At 36.5% G+C, this 26623-nt stretch overlaps 1 protein-coding gene across 1 annotated transcript in view; it reads right to left on the reverse strand.

The window, feature by feature from the left end:
• Positions 1-26623, reverse strand: part of LOC310891293 (adhesion G-protein coupled receptor V1-like) — a gene marked incomplete at its 5' end in the record, with an annotated part of 63912 nt that overhangs the window by 29173 nt on the left and 8116 nt on the right. The window contains 16 exons of the mRNA XM_083853554.1: positions 764-796; positions 1394-1487; positions 2051-2214; positions 3773-3952; positions 4946-5045; positions 5304-5434; positions 9672-9881; positions 11307-12121; positions 12865-13046; positions 13241-13485; positions 14684-14899; positions 15877-16092; positions 17039-17648; positions 20036-20175; positions 21498-21578; positions 23196-23341. Of these exons, the coding sequence (XP_083709680.1) occupies positions 764-796; positions 1394-1487; positions 2051-2214; positions 3773-3952; positions 4946-5045; positions 5304-5434; positions 9672-9881; positions 11307-12121; positions 12865-13046; positions 13241-13485; positions 14684-14899; positions 15877-16092; positions 17039-17648; positions 20036-20175; positions 21498-21578; positions 23196-23341 (3563 nt within the window). The remainder of the gene's footprint in view (positions 1-763; positions 797-1393; positions 1488-2050; positions 2215-3772; positions 3953-4945; positions 5046-5303; positions 5435-9671; positions 9882-11306; positions 12122-12864; positions 13047-13240; positions 13486-14683; positions 14900-15876; positions 16093-17038; positions 17649-20035; positions 20176-21497; positions 21579-23195; positions 23342-26623) is intronic.

The following is a 26623-nucleotide window of genomic DNA, read 5'->3' on the forward strand; positions in this document are numbered from 1 at the left end:
GGTTAATGTCAGAAAAGTCTACTAACTTCAGAGACCAGAACTTTACAGTCAAAACTTAATACTTCTCAGAAAATAGGTTGTTGTTTTTCAGACAACCGCACCACACAACTACCTTAACTTACTTGTTTACTTTTTATAAACTTCAACTTACTTTCTAAAACCAAATTGACTTCACCGAGTCTGCCATAAGTATATTATGTTTAGATCCATATACATTTTTCCATCAATTCAGATAAAACTGAACAAAAGTAGAAGATTATTGCCATGAATCTAAGCCTGTCACTATGAGGTAGAGATGACGATGAGCAATAGCTCTACACAGACAACAGAAGTGTTACTGAGGTTTACAAATCCTGAGGGAGTAATGGCAATTAGAGACATTTCTGCTTCACTCCTGCATTTTCTCATGTCACCCTGAAGTCAGATCTGTTCACCCAGGATCTGTAAGAGTTTGCTCACAGACACACACGCGGACACACGTATTTGAGTCAGGCTATTTCTTCTACCAGAAGAATTCACTGACATGTTATGTGAACACATTTTTTCCTTATGACTTAAAACTATTATTTTCTCATTGTAAGTAAAGCTGACCCAATGCAGTGTCACATCAGTGTTAAATGGTCATGGTTCAAGGAGACAGCCAAAGAGAAAGTGAGACTATACAACACTGTTTAGTTTGGATGAATCTTTCATTCTTATATGCTACTCCTTTCATATTTTAGACTCAACTATTCACAAATCAGCAATGAGTCTTGCAAGTTACCTTTCAATCTGTAACGAATTAACTCAGTCACTTCTATAAGCATGCAAAGAAAAGGGAAAAGAGTCAAAGAAGATGTCTGACATTATATAACTAGTCTTTAGTACCACAGGATAATCCAACAGTTCTTAAAGCTAATGACTACTATTCTACTGAATTCTGAAGAAGCAAAATGAGAAGCAGACTAAGCAAATAATAAAGATCATTGCAAGAGTAGGAAAACCATAAAATATGTTTCCTAAAAGTGATAAAAGAATAAAAACAGACTTTTTTAAAAGAGTGAGCAGAGTAGCCACATAAAGTTTTTTTTTTACTTTTTTTTTTCCATTTTGTAGTTTGTAAATGAAAATCAGATGAAAAAATCACCAATAAACTTTTCAAATAATTGTCCTTTCCAACTGATAATTACTAACTCCTCTACGAAAATTAATTTAAATTTTCCCAGAGTTTAAAAAGCAAGAGATTAAGTGTAATAATAAATCTATTTCATATTCTATGATGTTTCTTCTAAATAACCATGTCTCATCTCAGCATAGTTGGTAAGTAAGAGGAATAATGGTAATCTCCCAAGGTAATATAATATAAACCATTAAAAAGGAAAAGTAAAAATAATTTGCTATAAGATGTTTTTACCTAGCTTAGGTGGGGATGACGTTGAATGGTTCATGATGAGTTCCACTGAAGTTAAATTAACCAAGAAGAATTCTTGCACCTCTGGTATATCATCCTGCAAAACACAAATACAGTACATCCTCTTCTCATTGTCCTTTAAGAAACTTCCACAGAAGTCACCAAAAAGGATCACACAACAAGTCTCTAATATTACTGTGACACTAGAATTCATTTTTCTGTTTTCCTGAAATAATTTTATTGGGTCTGAAACTGATTATCGTGGAAGAATTAAGTAAGACATTATATATCATGAAAAAGATCCTGTGGTGACGCTAAACTATTCTTGCAAATAAATTACTGACCGATTTTAGAGGCATGTATCTCCAGCAATGAAAAAGTATGAGCCTGTAGCCAGCCATGAAGCACACTGTTCTAAATACTACTAGATAGTTGGTAAAGTTTTAATGAGACAACTTTATTACCTTTAGACAGAGGTAGAGCTGCTTTCTGTGACTATTTGATCCCTTGTGATTTTAATATTAAGATTGAAACCATCTTTCTAAATGACAGTGAAATATAACACAGGGCTTCAAATAATGGCTGCAAGCTTTAGTTCCCAAAATATTACCCTTTTGAAATCATACAGAAAAGTACAGAATTAAAGGGTTTAGAGGTTACCTCTAGAATAGTAATATTTATGGCAACTGATGTTTCTCCTTCTTCTAAAATCAGTGAGCCAGAAGCAGGTACATAATCAGCTCCTGGTTCAGCCACAGTCTCTTCTGTCTGATTACTTACAGTGAGCAATCCTGTAACTGTGGCATAAGTAACATTGATAGTACCTGTTTAATTTGTGAGGAGAAAAAAAAAAAGAAAAAAAAAATTGTTTTTCAGTTCTTATATAATGTTCACTGGAATGGATAAAGACAAGAGATCAAATTCTCATCCACAAAATAAAAAGACTAACTGCAAAACAGAAGGATTAAAAGAGTTATCCAAAGTACATTGGAGCTAGTGTACCTTTGTTACCGTTATCAATATGCCTTCAATTTGACCTTTGCTGACTTGTCTGTCTGCATAGGACTCAAAAATCATTGGGTCCAAATGCATCCAGAAATTTGAAGTTCTGTGGACCATAAATATGAAATTGCTGAAAGACTAACTGGGACATCTCATGTACCATTAATATGAGTTTTTGCAACAAGGACACTTTTTGGGAATGACAGATATCTAAGAAAGGCTCTAAAGACAGTGCTGGGAAACACAGATTAATAAATCTAGATACTTTCCTGGGTAGATTGACAAACTTCAATAGAGAACAAAATTAGGGGACACACGGATAAATATTACCAAGCAGAAAAGTTATACATTATAGTTTTGAGAATAAAGCCACCTCTCGCTAATCTGGTAGGGTAAGTCAAGTGGCAAACATAAGGAGTATGAACCTGAAATAAAATGATAGATGAAATTAAAAGCTGCTCTATATGAAATAAAATGTAAGAGATAAAAGAGTCCTAATTAATAAATAAGTAACGATGCTTATTTTAATTCAGTGAGAGATCTTGCACTTACTATGAACAATTATCTTAAAACATTAGTTTACTGAATAGTGTTCAAAGAGTACACTAGAGTATGGACTGGTATTAAAAAATAAATGGAAAAATAGTGTCATTAAAATGTCTCTAAAACTCTCTGGTGTCTCCAGATCTTGAAAAGCACTGTAAATGTTACTTCATTTCAAAACAAGTATGGCAAAAGAAACAGCCAGATTATCACCGAGGTGTAAATATAGTCCAAAAAGGCAAATAGGAAATTATTATACATGTTTTCTCACAACATAAGTTGCTATTTTCAGGCAACAAACACAAGATTCATTTTTTTTTTTCATGAAGCACACTATTGTATTGTAGAATTGAATACTATATAGTTTAAAGGATGTTAATGGATAAATTGATTCAAAGAGGAATCAGAAATTGTCAGAGGAGACATAAATTGAATTCAATGGTCTGGACACAACTTTTTCCATGTGACATTCCTAAGGTGCTGACTTCCTGAAATTCAGAGAAAAAATATGTGGGATGTGTGTACATGTCACTTTTCTCATGTTTTTTATTTTTTCTGAAGAGACTAATGCTTTGAGACAGACTCATTAGACAAAAATATGGTAACCTTAATAGCCACCTGATTGTTACAGCTTTCAGATCCCTTGCTGTATTAATGAGGATTATGACTCTAGTAATAAGTAATATTTAGTTTCCAAGTCTGCAGAAAGAAGCTTAGAAGTTCTGAAAAAAATACCAACTGTAACAAAGATTTTTCCAAACTTTCATTATCATGGCTTTTATTTGCCTAATGATAAGCAAAACAAAACTTCCTTTCTCTTGGAGTTGTTATACAGACCTAGAGATCCAAATTCTCTGTTAATAAAAAGCTGAATTGTTTTGTTTTCTTCTGGGATTAAAACCACCCTGGATGTGGAAGCAAAATTCAAAATTCCATGTGGTTCATCACTAGCTTCTACTGTTAGAACAGCTTCATATCCTTGACTATCCAAAACAGCAGCACCTGTAGAAGAAACTCCTGCAAGAGAATCAGTGGACTGCAGTGAATGAAGTGTTATGCAACTAATATTTTTGTCTTACATTATTGTTAATATTACATTTAAATAACGTTCAGTAGCCATGCAAATACCACGAAACCAAAGCTCACTGAAGTATGTGGATGGTGTGGGACCTACACACATATATATACTTACATTCTATAACAAATAGAAACAGAAATTTTATGCATACCAAGTACAAAGTCACAAAAATGTATTAAAAAATAAGAAAACTTAACAGGCCAGTGCCAAATATCAACTTCCCTATATTTTAAAAGGAAATAAACCATTTTCCCAGGAAGTACCTCCAAAAGCTTAAAACTATATTCCACTTCACAATCATTACATCAATAAACTGATATGTTTTCCAACTATTGCTTTGATGAATAATTTTGCTCATCCCGTTGGGCCACAGTGACTCTCGGAAGTTGATAAGGCACCTCGCAGCAACACAATCCATGTCAAGTTAGTTTGGTGTTTGGACATTAATTTCAGTTTGAAAAAAGGTATTTCAGAACGGATGCAGTTTAAGGCTTCTTTTCTCACTATAATTTTAATGGCAAGAATAAAATATTCTGACCACCTTGAATTCAGGGACAGATCAGTAAGTCTGCAGCTTGACAAGATTGTTTAAAAAGATAAAAATATCTGCATGTTTCATGGCAACTCTATCCATGACATATTAGTAAACTCAGTTTGCATTAAGATTAAGGGAAGAAACAACCATTGAATTAAATAGGCAGAGTTAAATCAGGATTGAAAACCATTTAAGTGTATTTGTGGAGACACGGTGGGATTTATATATACATACATAAGGACCAAGCCTATTTCAATAAAATGTTAATGAACTTTGCGTACTTTGCACCAGCTGCAGTTTGCTCAGTCCTATACCTCCAAAATGAAATAATAAAATTAAAAATATTATATTATTAAATGGTATTTTTAAGATGTAGCTGGCTATAGTTCTGCATTACCTTCTGTTTTGATGTTGTATAGGATGACTTGGTATTCTTCTTTTTCTTCAGGAATATGGTCATCCAGCAGATCAACATACACTGTTGTATTCAACGTCCCCTATTTGTTTTAAGGGTAAATTGATTAGCCATTATTTTATAAAACACAAGTGATATCATAATGACAAGTATTTTGAACAATTTCTTTAAGAAGAGTTAAGTATCAAGAATTGTAAGCTCCCTCCAGTTTGTAAGTCAAAAAGTGAGAAATTAAATAATCAAACCAAGAAAGAAGGACTGTTGAAAAGGCACACTTTTTCTCAGATCAGTTCTAATCACACTATTTTCCTGTAGCCAACATCACTGTTTATGGACTTACCTCAGGAAAAAAAAGTATTCCAGAATAGTTTGCAAAATTTTGTTTTACATTATGTCCTACTATCTTCCACTCAACAGTAACATTTCCCAGTCCTGGAGGAGTTCTTACGATGTGGAATTGTAATTGTTCTCCTAGGAATAAAGGACAAGATGCAGTGTTTCAGGGTCTCCTCTTCTACATGTTGGTTATAAAAATGAGAGGTCAAAAACATGCATCACACAGTTAAAGTATTTTTCCTGAAAGATATTGCTATTTTTGTCAGTTTGAATTTCACAGTAGTTATATACCACATTCACTTTTAATGCTGAAAAGAAAAACCTAAACTTAAACTCTTCTAGTTTTTTTTTTTCTGTTTTTAGTTCACACTTGGAAATAATTATGAACATATGAGGGAACTTGGTATAGATGAATAACTTAGAAAGGGAATGTTCATGAAAACATGCGCAAACATTAGAGCAATACAAGTCTGTAAACTGTACAAAACAGTAACTACTGTATGTACCAACAATAATAGTAGTTTTCTACAACAGTTCCCTGGAAAGAATACACATTATCTGAACATTTGCACTGTCTTGTGACTTTATTCAATGCATGCAGAAAAAAATGCTTATAATTATCTGTAAGTTCCATTTATGTGAGTTCGAACTTACAAATATGGTCACTGTTAGAAAACAAAACATTCAGAAAATGTTAATAATTTCTTATAATCTCAGAGGTAATCAGTATTGCTGGACAATGTGCATATAAAGGAAGCAAATACTATGGTATTTTGCACATTTATAACATTTAACCCCAAAGGCACTTTAATTAAAAAGAGTAGACCTCTTAGTAGGCTTTGTAAAATGTGGAAATTGTTTTATATTCACAAGTTTTTCACAAAATTTCCATTAAATATTTTAAATGTGGACATGTGAAATTAGCATGTTATATCAACATGGAATAGATCAGTAGGCAATATTTTGCAAAACATTCACAATAGAGGACAGATGGTTATTTATAATAGGTAGGTACATGGCATTCATATTTCATATGCATTTTTCAGGTCCACAGAATTTAAGTTCAACAGCACATTTTGTCCTGCATTGGCTTTCAGAGACATGAAATATGCAGAAATCTACAATTCTGAGATTTTTGAAAACAATACATGAGATTTCTTTTGCTTATTGAAGAATTAACAAAACATAAGATAATGTTATAATAACATTATGCTGCCCAACTAGTCCCTTTGATTATGCAATTTAGAGAGCAGCAACTTAGGATGCTGTCTTGCTATTCTACTGTATTACCTTACAGAATTGTACAGCATTGTACAGCTAAAACTGGCAAGAAAAATCTGAAAATTTTCTAGTTACATTTATTTTTTGTAAGGAAGAGTCAGAGATATGCATGTATATTGGCTACCAATGAAAGAGAAAGGAATTCTTAACTTCAAGAGCCCTTAATATACTTAAATAAAATTTAATATTGTAAAGAAGTAATACAAAAACTGTATACACCCATTTTCAAATACATAAATGTGCTATTCAGCCCCAACATTTCAAACTTCAGTTAAGTCTCAGAGATGTCAACATTGATGTCGACATTGATGTCGACATCTTTGGCTTAAGTTGGTCCATGTTGCTTCTAAGAAAATTAAGGAATTCAAAATTTATTGATATCACAAGGATTCCACTTCTACAGTCAAATATCTGGATGGTAGACTCCCAATTTACAGGTTCCTCTGAGGCTAAATCATTACAGTGTTTAACACTGCACTGCAATCCACTATGTTCTATTTGAGAATTTTGCATATCCATTACAAAGAAATAAAGATTTAAAAGAAAAGTGGTTTCAATGGTTTAGTACCATTGGGAAAACACACACACACACAAATAAGGCAAAGCTTATTTCAATATATCTCTATAAGTTATAATGAATTTTCATTGAAGACTGGGAAAAATGCTTTATGATATAGAAAGCTGTTCCACTATAATCCAAACACTGAGAAGAAACTTGAAGTCATTATTACAGATTCCAAGTAGTTATTTACTGATCCATGTTTCCTACCAGCTTTACCAAGATTTTTTTGGTATTCCTATCCAGAAGAAATGCTAATATGAACACTAATTGATTTCTGAAGATTGAAAGTGTTATTAGGCTAAATTCAATATTTTTTTTAATATTTAATCCTTATCCATACTTTTACATTTCTACATTGTGACTTAATAAGTGATGCATCTCTTACATAGAGAAACAAAGAGGTGGGTATTTATCGCTGTGAAGAAGGGAGCATCAGCCGCTCTCCTCTTCCTCATTACTTTAAGCTACTGCAGTGCATTTTCTTGTAATACAGTTACACAACTGTCGCAGACCCCTGTCCAATAAAAAAATACTACACTTATCCTCAATAAGGTAAAAAATAACATGCACATTGTGAAAACAAAATGTATTCACTTAACAGAAAATTTTCAATAACACAATAACTGTAAAAGTAATGATATTTGGATTTATGTCTGGTAAATTTTGCTTTCGAATGAAAAAAATATTTTGACAAACTAAAATAATCTAAATGCCTTAGCTCTTTTGCTCTTTCTCTATTTCTCCCTTTTTCTCTCTCTTTTTTTTTTAATCAAAGACACTTAGTTCACTTGTTTTGTTTCTGGCTGGAAGGCAATGAACTATTTCTTTTCACAACCTGGAAAAATAATATAATAATAACTATATATAATAATAGAACTATAGCCAAGTACTTCAGTTTCAAGCAGCCAGCATTTGGTAGCATGCTATGAATAACATTTAACCAGTTGAAAGTATTCAGGGACTTTGGGACTGAGACAGTTTGTATTAATTCCTTGTGCTCATTAACAGCTCTTCTTAGCTAATCATATCACATCTGGCTTGGCACAGAATTAACACAAACCATACCTAGATAAAAAACCAAAGGTTATGATGCCCTTTCATGTTGGGAAAACAAAACAAAAAACCTTTGGTTGAGAAAGCCATTTTTCTTCAAACAGAAAATGTAGTGCACACATTAGGGGACAAGTTCCTGTTTTGTGAACTTTCCCTGCCCATCAGTTCAAACATCAGAGAAACGTGATACTGCAATACACTGAGATTCCATCAAAGGCCACCTAAAGCAATCACCACCAGTACTATTATCATCCTATGCAAAACTGCATCAAACTGTAGATGAAACATGCCGTGTATTCTTTAAAACAATAGTAGAAATGTTTAGTACATACCAAATTATTATTGTTCTTTCTCAAATGTTTGCTTTCTCTTATAATTGCTACTTCCCAAATCATCTGCCATAAAAAAACATCAGGTTCATGGGACAGACAAAGGGAAGATGTTACCCTAGTGTTTCTGCAGGAATGTTTTCTAGAATATTTTAAATTCTTTGTAAGTCGCTGATAGATCTGATTTGCTTATGACTATTAGGTGTGTGTATGTTGGCAGTCATGAAGTGGGCTGGCAGGAGCCTCGTGCAGGCCAACAAAGAGAAGGGCAGAGTCCTGCCCCTGGCGGGGAGCAGCCCCAGGCACCAGGGCGTGCACCCTGATGGAGAGCAGCTTGACAGAAAGGGCTTGGGGTCCTGCTGGACACTGCACTGGGCAGGAGCCAGCAACATGCCTTGTTACTAAGAAGGCTGATGGCATTCTGGGCTGAATTAGGCCAAGTATCCCTAGCAGGCTGAGAGAGCTATCCTTCCCCTCTACTCTGCACTGGTGAGGCTGCACCTGGAGCACTGGGTCCAGCTCTGGGCTCCCCAGTGCAAGACAGACCTAAACGTACTGGGAAGACTCCAACAGAGGGACACCGAGGTGATCAAGGGAAGGGAAGAGAGGCTGTGAGAGCTGAGACTGCTCAGCCTGGAGAAGGGGAGGCTCAGGGGGATCTCATCAGTGTCCTTCAATACCTGAAGGGAGGGTGGAACAGGACAGAGCCAGGCTCGTGTCAGTGGTGCCCAGGGACAGGACAAGAGGCAGCGGGCACAAACTGGAGCACAAGAGGTTCCCTCTGAATATCAGACAGCACTTTTGTGCTGTGTGGGAGCACTGGCACAGGTTGCCCAGAGAGATTGTGGGGTCTCCCTCCTTGGAGATACTCAAAAGCCTGGACATGGTCCTGAGCAACCTGCTCTAGGTGGCCCTGCTTGAGGGGGAAAGGACCAGATGACCTCCAGAGGCCCCTTCCAACCTTAAGCATTCTGTGATTCTATGAATGCTTGCAAGAGTTCAAAGTACATGTCAGGTATGTGGATATTCACTTCTTGCTGGTGTTCTCTGAACAGTGAAACACAATCATTGTGAGTCATTATCAACTGAAAGCACAAAGATGGAAACTGGCATTAAAATTTGAGCGTGGTCAACACAAAGAACACACCTTCACAACCAATAACAGATCTTGAGGCTGTATGGAAGCTTATAATTCCTGCCACATTGTCACTTGCCAGAATAATCACTGTGACAGTGTCAAAACTGGGCAAAATTCGACTCCCTCCTTCAGTATGGACCAGGCTGATTTCAATACTTTCATCATCCTCTGGCTCTGGATCATCTATAATGGGCAGCGTGACCATCTTCTTTGTTTCACCTACAAGGAGAAGAACGTATACAACCGTGTGTCCACTTGGAAACCACCTTGTAAAAAGACTCAATCATCTCATTTTGAAAATAATTAAATACATAAAATATATTAAAATTGCATGAAACAAACTTATTTACCTTTCTGGAAGTCAGTGAATGTCATTATGAAATTTTATCTAATTACTATTGATCAGTCACATTAAGCCAATAAAACGATCACATCATTAAATATACTATGTAGAAATTAATTATATAGGAATTATTTCGGAGTGCCTAGAATTCTTTATTTTCATTACAAATTCTATGACTTTAAAATTTAACTTAGAAAAGGGGAATATCATTCTTGAAAAAAAAATAAATTGCCAGGTGCTAAGCTCTCCGATGAACCATTTACACAAGGGTGTACATTCAATATGAGTACATTTACTGAGCCAGGGAATGCATTGAAATGGGATGACATTTTGTTAGTTCCTTGCCTTTGGGACTATCAAAGAATAATAATGTAAGCAGCAAACACCGTTAATCTCTAGTCGCTATATATCCATTAAAATTTACAACACAATCCTGTTGTTCAGTGCGTGTGCATAACCCAGCTGTGTTTTATGATCATTAGAATATCAATTTACAGAATACATATGTATTTCCTGCTAGATTGTCTTTCAAAATACTTCAAAATCAGTTTTTACTAAACTTATAACGGGTAATGTAATTACATGTCAGCCTCACAATCATTGCCAGCAGCCATGCCTTACTATTCAGATGATTTATCAAGCTAGCACACTAGAATCTTTACTACGCACCTGGAAATTGCTTTCAAAATATCAGTTCGATTAACTCAGACTTTGAAAAAATAAAATACAGCATAAAATACAGCATGCTGCATGGTACTTAAGTAATGTCTGAGAGGGACTTGTTTGTCCTGTTTGCAATTCTTTTAAATATGTTCTGTTATGTTACGTTTAAATATGTTTTGTTATGTTACAATATGATCTCAGAATTTAAAGAGATGTCATGAAAAATTAGTACTGTAGTGACCGAGGGCTAACAAAAGACCACTTAGGCCTGATTCTCATTTCCATTATCCTTGCTGTAACAACTATCTTCGACTTTATTAATCCTTACTTATGTGGTAAAGGAAATCTTTATAGTGCAATATTTATACTGCAATATTTCTTTAATAAAAACCCTTAGGTATTTATTGTGCTTAGATATTTCATTGTGCTTTGCTACCACTGTGTGTGTTCTGCAAGATAATGCTACATGCTAATGAACAACCATACTCTTTTGCACGTGTATCCTTAGCATTCAGGAAAATTTAGCCTAAGAAGAAGATATCAGTTGTCAAAACATCCACAGTATCGTGTACTTGTCACGTTCTTTTTTCTTTTTCTTAGTTTTACAAAACAGAAGCCAAAACGAGAGCTTGTCTCACCTTCAGCAAACACCAGAGTCTCACCGACACCTATAAAATCCAAGTTTGGAGTAGCAGTCCCACCAATGACACGCCATTCCACTGTCACTTGTCCCAGGCTGCCTTCTGTTCTGTGTATCATTAGCTGCACGTTGGTCTGAGGACGTTCCTCTACTTCAACATACAGACCTTTCTCTGTTGCATTGGGACTTACACTGTAGATCTTAAACACTCCAAATGCGTCTCCATTCATCATTATGATAACTGTGGAGGTATTTGGCTGTCCTATGGTTGGTTGGTTTTTTGAGCTGGCTGAGACGTTCATCAGTTCTGCTTTCAAAAGGGTTATAGTGAATCTCTCATCCAGTTCTGGCAGGCTGTCAGGCAGTATGGTAACTGTTAGATTTGCAAACTCTTCCCCTTCCTGCATTATGGCCCACTGTCTTGTAACAGGTTCATAATCACTGCCAGCGATGGCTTGTGTGCTGAAGAGGGCGAATGCACTGGTAACGTTTTTCTTGTAGGTCCGGAACCCTGAAGTGTTGTTAGTTAATGGGCTGATATCTGACGTCAGCCAAAGGCAGAGAGGAATCCCTGAGGCACTGGAAAATGTAAAGGCTGAACATGCTTGTTCTTTTAGGCACTGAGCTGCACAGGAATACACAGGGTCACTTGCTGCTGACACATTCACTCTGGTCTTGGATGGTTTGTCAGGAATTCCTTGTACAGGAGGCTCGTAGTAGGCCAGGATATCCTGACCTTGCTCCACAGCAAGAGCTACAACGTCAGTCTCAGAAGTGCTGTAGAAAATCTGCAGCTGACCAAATCTTCCCTCACTAAAAGACATTATAATAAAATAAAGTTCTGTTAGTTGACAAAGGATGTCTAATATTCTACATGTTTCTGGGTTAATAATAGAAGTGAACAAAATCAACTGACCCTTTCTGAATTGCTGAAAAATTCCAAATAACACATCAAAATGCATTCCCTTTGAAACTAGTACCAGAATAACTGAGTTATCTTATTTTTTTGTGGATAGCAAGTTTGATTATTTATAGCTTAGGTAGTAGTCTGTTAAGAATGCATATTTGTAAACATTTGGTTCTAGGAGTTAACTTAGTCTTCTTCAGGACTTGGCAGCTCTCCTTACTTGCAAGGAAGAAAAAGCCGGTGACACCCAGACTTATCATCCTTCCTCTAGGATCACATGCATAAAACCTGTTTTCCTTCTCTTATTTTCATCCTGTAAGGGCTGGCCATTTTGTCCTCCTGTTCAAATCACAGGAACAGGCTACCATGCAGGTTTAAATGATTTGATGATTAAACGGACAAAATGAATAGTACACTGTGTACGCCGAGTTTACATTGTGCATTTCAATGTATACTACGTTTAAGTAATTTATGTAATACACAGACATCTACTTCAAAAACAATGTGTTTGAAATGAAAATACATTGAGATGGCAGATCAAAGAATTGATGCACATATTTTTATGAGAGGAGCATGAAATTTGACATTATAGTGGAAACAAAAGTGAAGAATAAATAGTAATTACAAATAAAGCAAACATTATACAAACCTTCGCCTGACTGTTATGTTTGCCAGCAAATTTCTTTCTAGTGGCTCCTGAACTCGATATAAGGATTGATGAAAGAAAACTGTGCCATAAGGATTATCATTGGCAGGTATTATAATACTTGCCACGCCATCTAACCCAATAGCACCACCATTGGAGGCCTGAGTTAATTCTACACGGACAATCTCAAAGAGAAGAAAAGAAAAAGAAGTAATGCAGCTAGACAATTTGTGGTTTTTCTAACAATAATTACAAGCAAAGTATAACATGAAATTATAGCACCTTCCTGCCGGAACATTTCTTGTTTTCCATCATACATATTTCTAGAACAAGTCAAAATTAATACCATCTTCAAGGAAGATGTAAGTGCTTGACTTACTTCTTCTATTTCTGGAACATCATCAGCCAGGATTTCCAATAGTAGCATCTGAAAGGCTTCCCCAGGGGCAAAAGTAATATTGCCTGAGGCAACCTGCAAGTCCTCATCAGCAGGGTGTCCACCAATGGTAGCAACCCACTCAACAGTAACGTTACCAAGTGTCCCAGCATTGCGGATTACTGGCAGATTTATGGGTACTGATCCAGATTCAGGCTCCTCCACAGTAAATTCGGTCATCTGGAACACTGAAGTGCAGCACAAAGAGGTGTATTTCATTAACAGTAATATTTAAAATAAAAACACCATCCTAGTTACTGAATTATATATTTTATTTCACTTGATTGCATTCATTTGCACAATTAAAAAAATGTTAATCAGGTTTAAACTTCAAATTGAACTTTCAGTATCATTTTATCTGCAAATAAAATTGGCATGAAAATTCAGCCCCCACCCAAGAGTTTATTCCAACGTATCCATTGTTCAAGGCTAGCCATGATCTAAGTTTTTAGAAGACGGTCAGAAGGTAATTTTTCCCAGTGAGGAAATTTTTTATCATTTTTTATGTCACGTATGGAAAAAATGTGTCAACATATTCCATCTAAATTGTTTCAAATATAAGTCTTTCTTGTATAAAATCTTTAGTTGTTAAGAATGAAGTTAATGAATTATCCATGTGGAATTATTTACTTTTGTCAATTTCCTTTACATTTTGCTGATAAAATGGAATAACTGAAATAAAGTAGGGTACTAAAGGGAGAAAGAGTAAGTCAAATAAAATGGCTGGAAAACATACACCAGAAATACTGAAATAGAAAAAATAAATAGAAAAGATAAATTTCTAAAATGTCATTAAATTTTTGAAATTACCATTTTTTTCTCAAAACCTGTGTAATGAAACTATTTTTGGAAAGTGTCCACAATCCATTTTACTGATAATGATAGAAAGAAGAAAAACTACAATAACTAACAACCAGAACATACAAGAATGCAATTTAAGTCATATTTGTACTTTCCAATTTCCCCAGATATTTAAACCTGCTTTGCCTGATTATTTTGTAAAACAATGACACTGCACTATCTAAACAGGTTTTGGCATGTAAACTTAAGCTTCAAGCTATTGCAGAAATGCAACATTTAGAATAGATAAAAAAATACAAATTAAATTAAAATCCATCCCCATTAGGAGACTCCAAAATCCACCTTCGTCTCACAAAATCTTGATATATAAGTTGACTGAATGCTTCAATTTCGCTATATAAGGGCACCATTTGCCCTTACTTACACGTTTTAATTTAGTTTATCTTATTTTGTCCTTTACTGTGTTCATCCAGACTTCCCTTTTTGTATTCTGAAAATTTTTATTCCATTGCCCAGTAATAACTCACCCACAAATCAGCAGATTGCTACTGGACAAGAGAAAATATGCAAATAAGACTCATTTACCAAAGGATCCAAACGGGTCATCAGAAGCCTCAATGGTTATGACTGCCCTCGTCAAAGATCCAAGCAAGGCTCCTCCTGTCGTTTGATTCAGCAGCTGAACATAAAAGGACTCCTCAACTTCAGGATTGATATCATTAATTATATAAATTGGCACAGCTTTACTTGTTTCTCCTTCTAGTAAGACAACATCTGATGAGGCTACACTGTAGTCCTCACCTAGATTTGTACATGAAAAAATAACAAAACAATCAAAACACAGAAGAATATTAAGGCATTCTGGTTCATTATGAAACATCACTAATGTTTATCAGCACTAATATTTATCTGTTCTTTTTGCATTCCCTTGTGTTCATATGTTGGTGTGTTTTTTTGTGTTTTTTTTTTCTTTATCTTCATACCCAGAAAATACAATTGTTTATTTCCTAGTGCCTTTTAGATATCTGGATGGATGAAAATAAATCTCATCTTGGCCAAAACAGAGTTTACACTGTCAGTCCAAGAAGCAATTACAAAAGGTCCATTATTATCTTCCATTGAGAAGATCACACAACTGTGACATTTCTATATTTGATTTCTGATAGTTGTCTGGCTTTCCAAGAGATAAAATGAAACAGAAGTACCTTTTTCAAAGGAGATTTTACTAAAGGACATAAGGTCACTCCTTCCCTCGTGGAGCTTTTCAGGGATCACCTGAGAGCTTTACCTTTCATTTGCAAAGTAAAAGTCTTCTTGAATTGTGCTTAACATTTGTCTGTTTCACAGAGGAGTCACCAGCTCTCAATTTCCCTCCAAGAAACTCAAATAAGCCATGTATGGTAGGTTGAAATATGTACAAAGGACTAAGTACTAGCTATATATACTACTACAGGATTTTTTATTTTATTTTATTTTTTTGAGAAAGTGAGTGGCCACCAGGGAAACAAACAGCCAATTCCTTTCCTTAGTTTTCTTGCTAGATTCTTCAGTGATGATATCTCTGAGTTTTTTTAAATTTGATGTAAGGTCTCTTCTATAGGACCTGAATTCCTGTCTCCTAAGTACACTCAGTAAGTATCTCACACTTTGGTATTTTTTCTACTTGTTTTACTAGACTGCATTCAATACACACTTGCTTGCTTTGGTTACTCGAAGCATACAGTATGCTCTTTCTGGTTTAACACAGAATGTGTATTTCTGCTATTTTGATTTCTTACCAGCTGTTGCAGTTATTGGCATAGCTTTGAATTTCACAGAAACATCTGCAAAAATTCCCCCAGTTCTGGTCACGTTAATGATTGGTCCAACATAATTTTCAGCAACTCGCACAGCTGAAGCTGAAAGCTGAAGTGTTCCAAAAGCATCATCATTGGCATTGATAATTACATGAGCTATAGTCTCACCCACTGATCCAAGACGAGGAGAATTTACAACTGAAATATAAAAAAAACCTCTTAGAGCAAGCCTGAAATGCCTCCTATATATGGCTATACTGTTCATATACATACACCTGAGTTTAGTGGATGGCCACTACTAGCTTTCAATAAAATTTTCATTTTAGATTTGGACAAAATATAACTACAAACTGCACAAGCATATTTTTGATGTTTGAATTATATTATGTCAGAAAATCCACATTCTTACTAACTTATTATTCTACCCTGCTGTGGAGCATACAAAACACCAGTTCTTTGAAGAGGTGAGGTACTAGCAAAATTACTTATTTATTTGTCCATAGGACAATAGAATTTTACACTAGCAATGATGAACTATAAGTAACCTTTCAGTTTCCCAGTAGAATTTTTTGTAGTGTTTCCCTTAAAAATCAAGATTAATGTGGGAGAGTCATGGGGGAGAGGGAAGGGAAATTAGGCATGCCAAGAAGCTCTTAAGCATAAATAAGGCTGTAATGACCTGAATTTATCTGATCGGGCAAACATCCTCTACGCTAAAAAGCCAGCATGAAGCTGCAATTCTACACCACTTAATGTTTAAAAGGCTTTTTTCGCTTTCAGTAAGTGCAACTAGCTTATTTCCTATCATTGTGCTTTACAGAAACAACAGGTGAGCAGGTATTAGCACACAAAACCAATACAGTAATACAGTTGGCCTAAAACACCTGGGATAAAGCAGATGCAGAAGGGAGAAAGAAATGTCCACCCCTGACAAAATTTTGTGGTAAAGGAAATATATGCTGACACACAGAATCTTCATACTTAATGTGAGATACTCTGACATATAACTTACAGGATTCTTAACTATACAGAGTTAGGCAGAGGTAAAATTTTACTGTAATTTCAATTGCTGCATTTTATCCTATTAAATATAAATATTAGCCTACATATTTAAGCTTTGGGTTTACATATGAAAGACACTTACTTGGCCGATCCTGTACTTTGTCGATCAAAACAGTATTGTTTAGCTCCACAAAAACAGATTCTGACCTCTCAGGATCATAATCATCCAAAATAGGCAAAGATATTGTGGCTTCGCTTTCATTGGCTGCGAAGATCACATAACCAGTAATGGGTATATAATCTTCTCCTTGTATTGCTCTAACAACATCAGGTGGAAGAAAGGGTGACTTTTCATCATCACCTAAAGTTCTGTATGTAACCACTACTGTACCAAGAAGACCACCAAGCCTTACTATTGTCAGGGAGATATTTTTTGTTTCTTCCTCAACTTTTATTGGTCTGTTTCTCTCAGAAAAGATGAACAGTCCATATGGATCATCATTAGCTAAAACTGTTAATGTTGCATTAGTGTGATTTCCAAGACGACCACCGGACACATTGATGATCAAAACTGAAAACACCTGATCCAGTTCAGGCACGTTGTCAGGAGAAACTTGTATGGTAATATTTGCTCTCACTTGGCCAACATCAAATGTTACATTCCCATATGCAGAGACCAGGTCTTCTGTAAGATCACAGACTATGACCCAATACAGAGTCACCTCAGACAGGGCCCCATGAGTTCTCACAACCTAAGTGGAAAACACAAAGATTTATGTATTTCTTTGTACTATAAGAAAGAAGAACATAAAAGTGTAAAATGGCATACAGCAAAGTCACAGAATCACAGAATATCCTGAGTTACAAAAGATCCACAGGGATTATCAGGTCCAACACCTGACTCCACACAGGACCACCCAAAATCAAATCGCATGTCTGACAGAGTAGTCCAAATGCTTCTTGAACTCTGGCAGCTCAGTGCTGTGACCACGTCCCTGGGGAGCCTGTCCCAGTGCCCGACCACCTCTGGGTGCAGAACCTTTCCCTAACCCCCAGCCTGACCCTCCCCTGTCCCAGCCCCATGCCGTTCCCTCGGGTCCTGTCGCTGTCCCCAGAGAGCAGAGCTCAGCGCCTGCCCCTCCGCTCCCCTCGTGAGGGAGCTGCAGGCCGCCATGAGGCCTGCCCTCGGCCTGCTCTGCTCTGGGCTGAACAAACCCAGGGACCTCAGCCGCTCCTCATACTTCTTGCCCTCTAGACCCTTCACCACCATAGTAGCCCTCCTTTGGATGCTCTCTAATAGTTTATGTCCTTCATATATTGTAGCACACACAGTGCTAGAGGTGAGGCTTCGCCAGCACAGAGCAGAGCAGGACAATCCCTTCCCTTGACCATCCAGCATTGCTGTGCCTTATGCTCCAGAACACAGTTGACCATTTTGGCTGCTAAGGCACACTGCTGGTTCATATTTCTCTTGCTGTCAAGCAAAACCCCCAGATCCCTTTCCATGGGGCTGCTCTTCAGCCTCTTGTCCCCAGGCCTGTCCGTACAGCCAGCATTGCCCCTTGCCAGGTGCAGAATCCAGCACTTCCTCGTTTAACTTAATTCCAGTCAACTGTGACCTCTCCAGACTCCAAGACTATTGAAAAATTATTGAGAGAGGTCTTGCAATGACATCAGCCAGCTCTTTCTGTACTTTGGGATTAATCCCACTGGACCCCATAGACTTATATGCATCCAGCTGGAGCAGCAAATCCTGCACAAGTTCAAAGTTGGCTGGGAGTTTATCATCATCACAGTCCTGAAATTCAGAGCTTTGGGTGTCCCCGAGCCCATCATTGGTGTTAAAGACAGAGGCAAAGAAGGCATTAACCTCTGCTTTATTGGCGTACTTATTTGTGAGGTTACCAACCTCAACAAGTAATGGATCAATGTTTTCTCTGCTCCTCCTTTTGCTGTTAGCATACTTTAAAAAAAGCACTTTTTGTTGTCCCCACAGTACTGGCCAGCTTCAACTCTGAGTGAACATCACCTCTGTAGTCCTTGTTCAACTGACCTTGCTTCCAATGCCCACAGATTTTCCTTTTTCGCCTAAATTCTAGAATAAGATCCCTGCTCAGCCAAGCTGGCCTTCTGCCCAGCTTGCTCAACTTCTGACTCTTTGGAATTGCCTGTTCCTGTGCTCTTAAGAGGTGTTACTTAACTAACCAGCACTGATGGACTCCAATACCTTCAAAAGCAGGTTCCAAGGGGACCTCACAAACTAGTTCACTGAGTAGTCTGAAGTCTGCTGTCTCCATAGCTAGGGCTGAACTTTTGCTGGCAGTTTTCCTCCTATTACCAAAGATTTTAAACTCAGCCATCTCATGGTCACTATGGCCAGGACAGCCTCCAATCACCACTTCACCCACAAGACCCTCACTGTTTACAAGCAACAAATCTGGAGGGCACCTTTCTTAGTCAGCTTCCAGAGTAACTGTACCAACAAGTTATTGTTAACGTGCCTCAGGAATTTCCAGTACCTGTTTGTATTGGCTGTATGGTATTCCCAGCTAACATCTGGGAAGTTGAAGTCACCCACAGGGACAAGGGCAGATGACCTAGAGATATCCCTTAGTTCATTATAGAATAATTTGGCAATGTTGTCCTCCTGGCTGGGTGGTCTATAGCAGACTCCCACAACAACTTCATCTTATTGTTATAACTTATTTCCATGTCCCTTAATCCTTACCCGGAGGATCTTAAGCATGTCATTGCCAACTGCAAGCTGCACACAATCCAGCCCCTCCATTATATACAGTGCAAAGTCATTGACATGATGAGTTAAAAATAAACTAATTTTAAAAACAGTGTAATCTTTATCATCTTAGCTTTGCTGTATTTGTTGTGTCATCAGCACTTACTTTAAAATATTCATACCTCAAATGTAAACAAGTAGAAGTAAATTTAAACTTATATAAAACATTTTAGTTTTAAGCTGAAAGATACACTTTAGAAAGTGAAGTATAAAATGTCAAGACAAATGTACATGATAAAGTTAAGTTAAAATGCTGTAGACCTATTATAAAAATATTGCAGAATGCTCTGTAAAATAGACATAAAAGAGGATTGCATAGCAATATGAGACCCAAAACTTTCTAACCTGCAACATAATATTGCTATCTCCATCTTCAGGCTCAGTTCCATTTACCGAGAGTGACTCAGTACTGAACTCAAAGACGCCATGAGCATCATCAGAAGCCTCAATAGTCACAACGATGTGGGATGCAATTCCCAAGCTGGCTGTAAGTGCAAGTGCCAAAATGAGTTATTTTTTTATACCATCTTTTCTTAAAAGCTAAGGAAGTTTGTTACAAAAAGCACACAGAAAAGCATAACTGGAATATTTCTGCTGTTTTGCATTTTGTGGTGTGTTTTTTTTTTGTTTTAAATGTGGAATAATTATCCACATGGATAAGGAACTCACTTTCAATAATGCAGTCCTGGCAGCCCTTCTATGGAACAACACTCCAAAGCAACATATAAAATGCAAATATTTTAAGAGAGGATCAAAAATAAAATTACTTGTCTAATTAAGGAAAATGAACTAGAATTTAGGGTAGGGGAGAGTTACGTGGTAAAACACAGTGTAAGCAGTGCAGACAGGACAAAAGCAGGTACTATTTTAACTGAAGCTGGAACAAAGAAAAAGCTAGTCCAGGAAATTCTACTACTGTAATGATCATCTTGTGTGAGATAACTTGCTGCTTAGAAAGAGAAAGAGCCTGGCATTTTAAAAAAAATCTGGAAACACAGAAGAGGAAACAACACTTCCCAGGAAGTTCCAAAAAGTGGTTAAACCACAGACTTACTCTCAGGTTCAAACTGAACTCCTTTGTATTTTCAAATAAAACAGAAAATCAGGCTGTCACTGTGGAATAAATTATTTGATTTCAATAATGGGTGCTAACACAATATTTTCAGGTCTCTAGGGTTTAATTCAAAATCCGCCATCATTAGCGTTTCCCTCATAGTAGGTGCTTTTGTTTTCATCTTATTTCTGCATATTGTATGTTTTTAATTTTCTCAAGATTAAATTATCTTTGTTTTCTGTATGTTGTGACAAAAATAGACTTCAAAAATGAAAAATAATCAAAGCATTCTTTTAGAAAAAAAGAGCTAACACCACTTTTTATTAAGAGTATTTTTGAGATGCAGAGATCAAAGCATAAAGCAAGTGGCAAAAGAAAGTATCAAAACACACAGTCAGGTAATTTTTAAATTACCTTAAATTTAAAAAGTTTCTCTCCTCTTTGCTCTCCAGAAAATTTTACAAAATTTACAAACAAAGCTAATTTTTCTAACTACTTCTGGAATAACTACATTGTGTTCTATAAAAATACAGCTTTGAAGATAGAGAAGCTGTTATTTTCTGTATTACGGTTAGTATTGACTGTTGTTGAAATTAAGCCTTTTTTAAAATGGGAAAGAATGTTTTGACAGGACTCTATGATATATCTCAAACCACAAGCAAAATAACACTATGATAAACTGTGTCAGTAGTGTAGTTCATGAGGGATATTACAGTTAGCATAAAGAAATAAAGATTAATCCAAAATGCTTACCATGCTGATGGACAGTTGGAAGGAAGAAATCCATGTTCCCATCACCACTACCACTGCCATCATTTCTAAAGAGCTCAGCAACTTTAAGATGACAGACATACAGATATATACACATATATACATTTATAAATCAGAGCGCAAGCAAAGAGAAATTTAAACTATTCTGGACAACAGGAAAAAAAGAGGGAAGCACTCTAGGAAGGTATCAACTTTGCTTCTGAAAGTGTACAGGAGTTCTAATAAAGACTGAAATATTTACATATGCCACCTCTTACTTAATTTATGACATTGGAAATAGCAATGGGAAGTCAGAATGAAAGAAAACACATACACATAGTTTATCTTTCCTCTCTTTCCCTCTTTGTGTCCCCATTTTGTATTTCCCCTTTCTCACTCCTAACTGAGGCTTGTCATGGAGGAATCTAAATTGAAAAAAAAAAAAAAAAAAAAGGTAGGGGAGACGATAAAGTCCCTCAAGCTCCTTATTCTAATATTTTCTCACAAAGTGAAAATGTTGGGAAAATCTGCAGAAAACTTAACTAATGGGGACTTCATAAGCTTTGTGTTTGTGTTGGAAAGGCCAAAAAGAAGGCTCATTTTAAAAAGGCTATATAGTTACTGGATTACTAAAGTTAGTTGTAAATTTTCTGTCACAACAATTTGAAAGAGAAAAGTTTGACTCCTTTTAACAAAACAACTATTCAACCAAAAAGACAAAATACGTGAAAAGTCTCAAGACTTTACCAAAAGAATCACTGAGACCATGTTGCACCATAGACACATACAATCATAGCAGAGAGCTGGATTAATTCAAGGAAATCTGATACATCCTCCCAGAAGGGACCACACTTGCAATTTCCGAATTGTTTAAAAAAATAACATCAGTTTAAAAAAAAAAAATCAATTTATGGCTGTCAGTGTTTCTAATTACTTTTCCCTCCAACAAGCTTTACAATCTCCGTTAAAATTTTTCTCAAATGGAAAAAAAAATCTGTAAGGTATTCAGGGGTTTATGTGGCAGCACCACTATGCTTTGCCGTCCCTTCAGACTAGCCCTTCAAACCAATAATTCTTTCAAGTGTTTGTCTTGTTCTTACAGACAGTTATCTACGAGCTACCTCTGCAGCTACAGCTCAGCAAACTCCCTATGGCCCTCAACATCCACAGCCTATTACTGCTATAATCCATTTGACCTATGTATTGCAGTTCTTCTGATTTCACTCATGTGGAAGAAAAAACAAAACAAAACAAAAAAAACCCAAAACAAACAAACAAAAACACAACACTTTGACTGTTTAGCCTTAAATATTTTATAAATATTCCATATTTTTGAAATGCAACATATTGCTAATATATTTTTGCATTATTTTAGTTCTCATTACCAACCATGAAGTTATACAAAGTGAAAAGCAGCAATTGCCTTTAGATGACCTAACAGATGGCAGTGATACACTTTCCCTAATACATGGTAATAATATACTTGCTATGGGATCTGGTTGTTTCCACCAAGGATTAAGAAAAGAACTGAGGAACAGTTCTTCCCTACGAAAAAAGACAGCTGTATGGGGGTGGGGATGTAGAGGTGCTTTTTGTTTGTTTTCAGAAATAACATAGAAAATAATGCCAAGAAAGACAAGATTTTTATGAACGAGTAGAGGTCATGAAAATACAACTAAGGGACTGATATATGTGCCTTACCTCCTCCCTCTGGGTTCAACAGCTCCACTTTAAACGTTTTTTCTAATTCAGGAATAGTATTATCAGTGATGTTAACAGTAATGTACTTGTATCTTTCTCCTGGCTGAAATTCCAGTGTACCCACAACAGCCTGCAATATAAGAGCTCTTCATATTTTTGTTCAAGTCTAATGTTTTCATCCATATAAAAAAAAGAAACAGAACCTTCATTTTGTCTTTTTCAAAACATCTACTTTTCCTCACTTAAGCTTTAAAAAAAAATCTGAAAAATCTGTTTTACAAAAGAAAAAAAAAAAGAAGAAGACATCTAAGTTGACATACTGGTGAGCATCTGCATTCATGTACATTTTTCTTATTTTTCTGCACAAATGATCAGTTGGACAAGCAAGTGCAGATACATGCAGGTTATTTTGCTAGGCATATACAAATCCCAGTATGTACAAGCATAATGTTAACCTGTACATGCACTTGAATAATATGGTCTGTAACAACAGCAAAACTCACAAATTGCTACACTGAAAACTCTGTTAAGAAAAAAAAAAAAAGTTCAAAACCAGAGGCTTTTCCTAGACAATGCAACTTACTGCAGAGAAAAGAATGGAGAAGTCACATGATGTATATTTTTAAGTGAATATTACATATCCATTTGCCACATCACCTTGTAAAGTAGTCTTTCTGTGAAAGAATCATAGCTGGGCTAGAGCAGTCAAACTGAAAGCTATCTCCACGATAAATAACTCTAATTAATTCCAAAACAATTATACCACCTTGGCAGTTGCCATACCTGATAATCTTTGGGACTGAAAGCTGTGACTGGCACTGTTCTGTATTCCACCAGAACTGTTCCAAGAAGGCCTTGTGCACGAACTACCAGTAATCTGACGTGTCCAGCTTCTTCTTTAATAGTAATATGGGGCACAGAAGAGGCTGGAAGAATCATTTTATCACCTGGCTGAGGAGGTGGCCCCACAGAGAACTGGAGCAGACCTGGAAGACAAGAATTACTACTTACATGGCTTTTCATAACAAATTTTAAAGATGATAAACAATTTAAATAAAGTGATTGATAACATATCTTGTGATGGTTCTGAAATTAAAAACCACATATACCAGTATACCCTTAAGCCTCAATCACACTATTTCCAGAGATGTGCTGTGTGCCTTACCCTCTCTCACTGATATTCTTGTCAGTCTTGATAAAAGGCACAGCACAATAATAAAACCTTCTCTTCCCAAAAGAGCCTCACAGGCCACGGTTTTGCGTATTTACTGGTACAAGACATATGGAGAAATGACTCTCATTGTCAGGAATTCTCATTTGATGAAAAACCTGGACAGGATCAACTACATGCAGAGCCTTTATTTGCCCTCACAAGAGAATCATTGCTTGTTTGGGCAGGGAAGATTTGAGGCCTTTTTGTAAAATTATAAAAGAAAACTAATTCAGTATTCATTCATGTATATAAACAATGAATTAATTCAAGTCAGATAAAGTGGAATATATGAGATTGCTTCCTCAACTATTACAACCAAGCAAAGTTTTCATCTGACTGGAAAGAACTACACAATAATCTGAAACAAAGCTGTATAATTCCCATCATTGTTACCGTATGGGTGGTCACTGGCTTTGATGCTGATATCAGTAGTTTCCTTTTCTGGATCTATACTTGCTCCACTGGTAGGAGTTGAACCTAGTTTCCCATCTCCAGACACTGCAGAGACTAATGTCACACGGAAATATTCATTTAACTCCGGAATGTCATCATCAATAACATGCAAATTTAACACCTAGAGAAGGACCAAATCATGGAGAAATCAAACCATGCAACATTCTTTGATTAGTCAGTCAGCTGTATCTGCTGTATAGTTCTGAAAGCAAAGGACACTATTTTTGCTCTCCACATAAATTCAACTAATTTCTAAGATAACATTTTATGTCTAGAATATGCTTTCCAAAAACAATGCTTCCAAGCTACTGGAAATGGAAGGCATATTTTCTGAATTGTTTCAAACTACATAAATAAGTGATAATAAATACTTGTTTGGTTGGTTTTGTATATCTTCACAAAAGCAGAGTTTAATTTCCATGTACTGAACATGAAATATCTGATAAATTTTAAAATCTTTTTGAAATTATGCTTATGAAGAGACATTACAGTGATTAATCCAATTTAGAGAGCAAATAAATTGAGCTTATTATACCACCTGACACTTTGACCTGCAGATCATACGATTTACTAACATAACCTTGCTCTAAACACGCTAACACATTCACTTCAGAAAATTCCATCTTTCTTTATGTTTCGATATGGTCGGACAAACATATAGAAAACATTTAAGTAGCTGATCATATTTAGAGGCATGGTAATGAGTAGATTACAAATGTCAGTTGAAAGTCCCTTAGGATATCCCACCTGAAGAGCAGCTTGCTACCAGCCCGTTTCTTAGAGCCATGCACATTAGCTCCTCTGTATGTATGCAGTAAATTGGACCAGTAAGCTGTGTAGCAAGAGCCTACATCAGCCATTTTCTGCCACTAGATAGAGTAATGTGGGCCTCGTCTATGTTGCCATGCTAGAAAAGCTTTGGAAATTTCTGCTATATATGATTGTATGAAATGCAGTAATATCATTTCACAGAGAAATAAAGCTGAATGAACAAACTATTATAACATGAATGAACTATTTTCAGATACCACACGCTTTTGCCAGTCATCACATTATCCAGATTCACAGTTCTAGTGAAGTCACTGGGATCCCTGCAAATGACTTCAGCGAATTTGAGTCCACATTGACTTCTGCAGCCTGATATAAGTGAAACTGAGGATGGTATTTTCTACTCACAATTCATCCTTATTATACAAACAATAATAGAAAGTGTATGTTGTTTCTACAGTACTGTGGTCCCGCACCACTTCTTCAAATAAATTTAACAATTCTGTGCTGTACATCAGGATTGAATTCATTGAAACAGATTATTTTTATTTCTATTTCTAGCACACGCTGTTTATTACCCCAGAATTTTAATCATAGGACAGCCCACGTTGGATGGGACATCAAAAGATGAAGTTCAATGTTTCATGGAAAAAAAAAAAATAGATGAAATAATCCAGCACCATGTTCAACTGCATCTTAAGCACCCCTGGTGATGGGAATTCTACCATAGAACCATACATTGGTTTGGGCTGGAAGGGACCTTAAAGCCCACCCAGCGCCACCCCCTGCCATGGGCAGGGACACCTCCCCCCAGCCCAGGCTGCCCTCAGCCCCATCCAGCCTGGCCTTGGGCTCTGCCAGGGATGGGGCAGCCGCAGCTCCTCTGGGCAGCCTGGGCCTGGGCCTCACCGCCCTCTGAGGGAAGAATTTCCTCCTTCGCCCCCTCCCTCGCCCTGCTGCCCACGCTGCTGTTGGTGCAGCCCAGGGTACGGGT

This window comes from Anser anser (assembly GCF_964211835.1).
Source record: "Anser anser genome assembly, contig: HAP1_SCAFFOLD_127, whole genome shotgun sequence".
NCBI classification, from domain to species: domain Eukaryota; kingdom Metazoa; phylum Chordata; class Aves; order Anseriformes; family Anatidae; genus Anser; species Anser anser.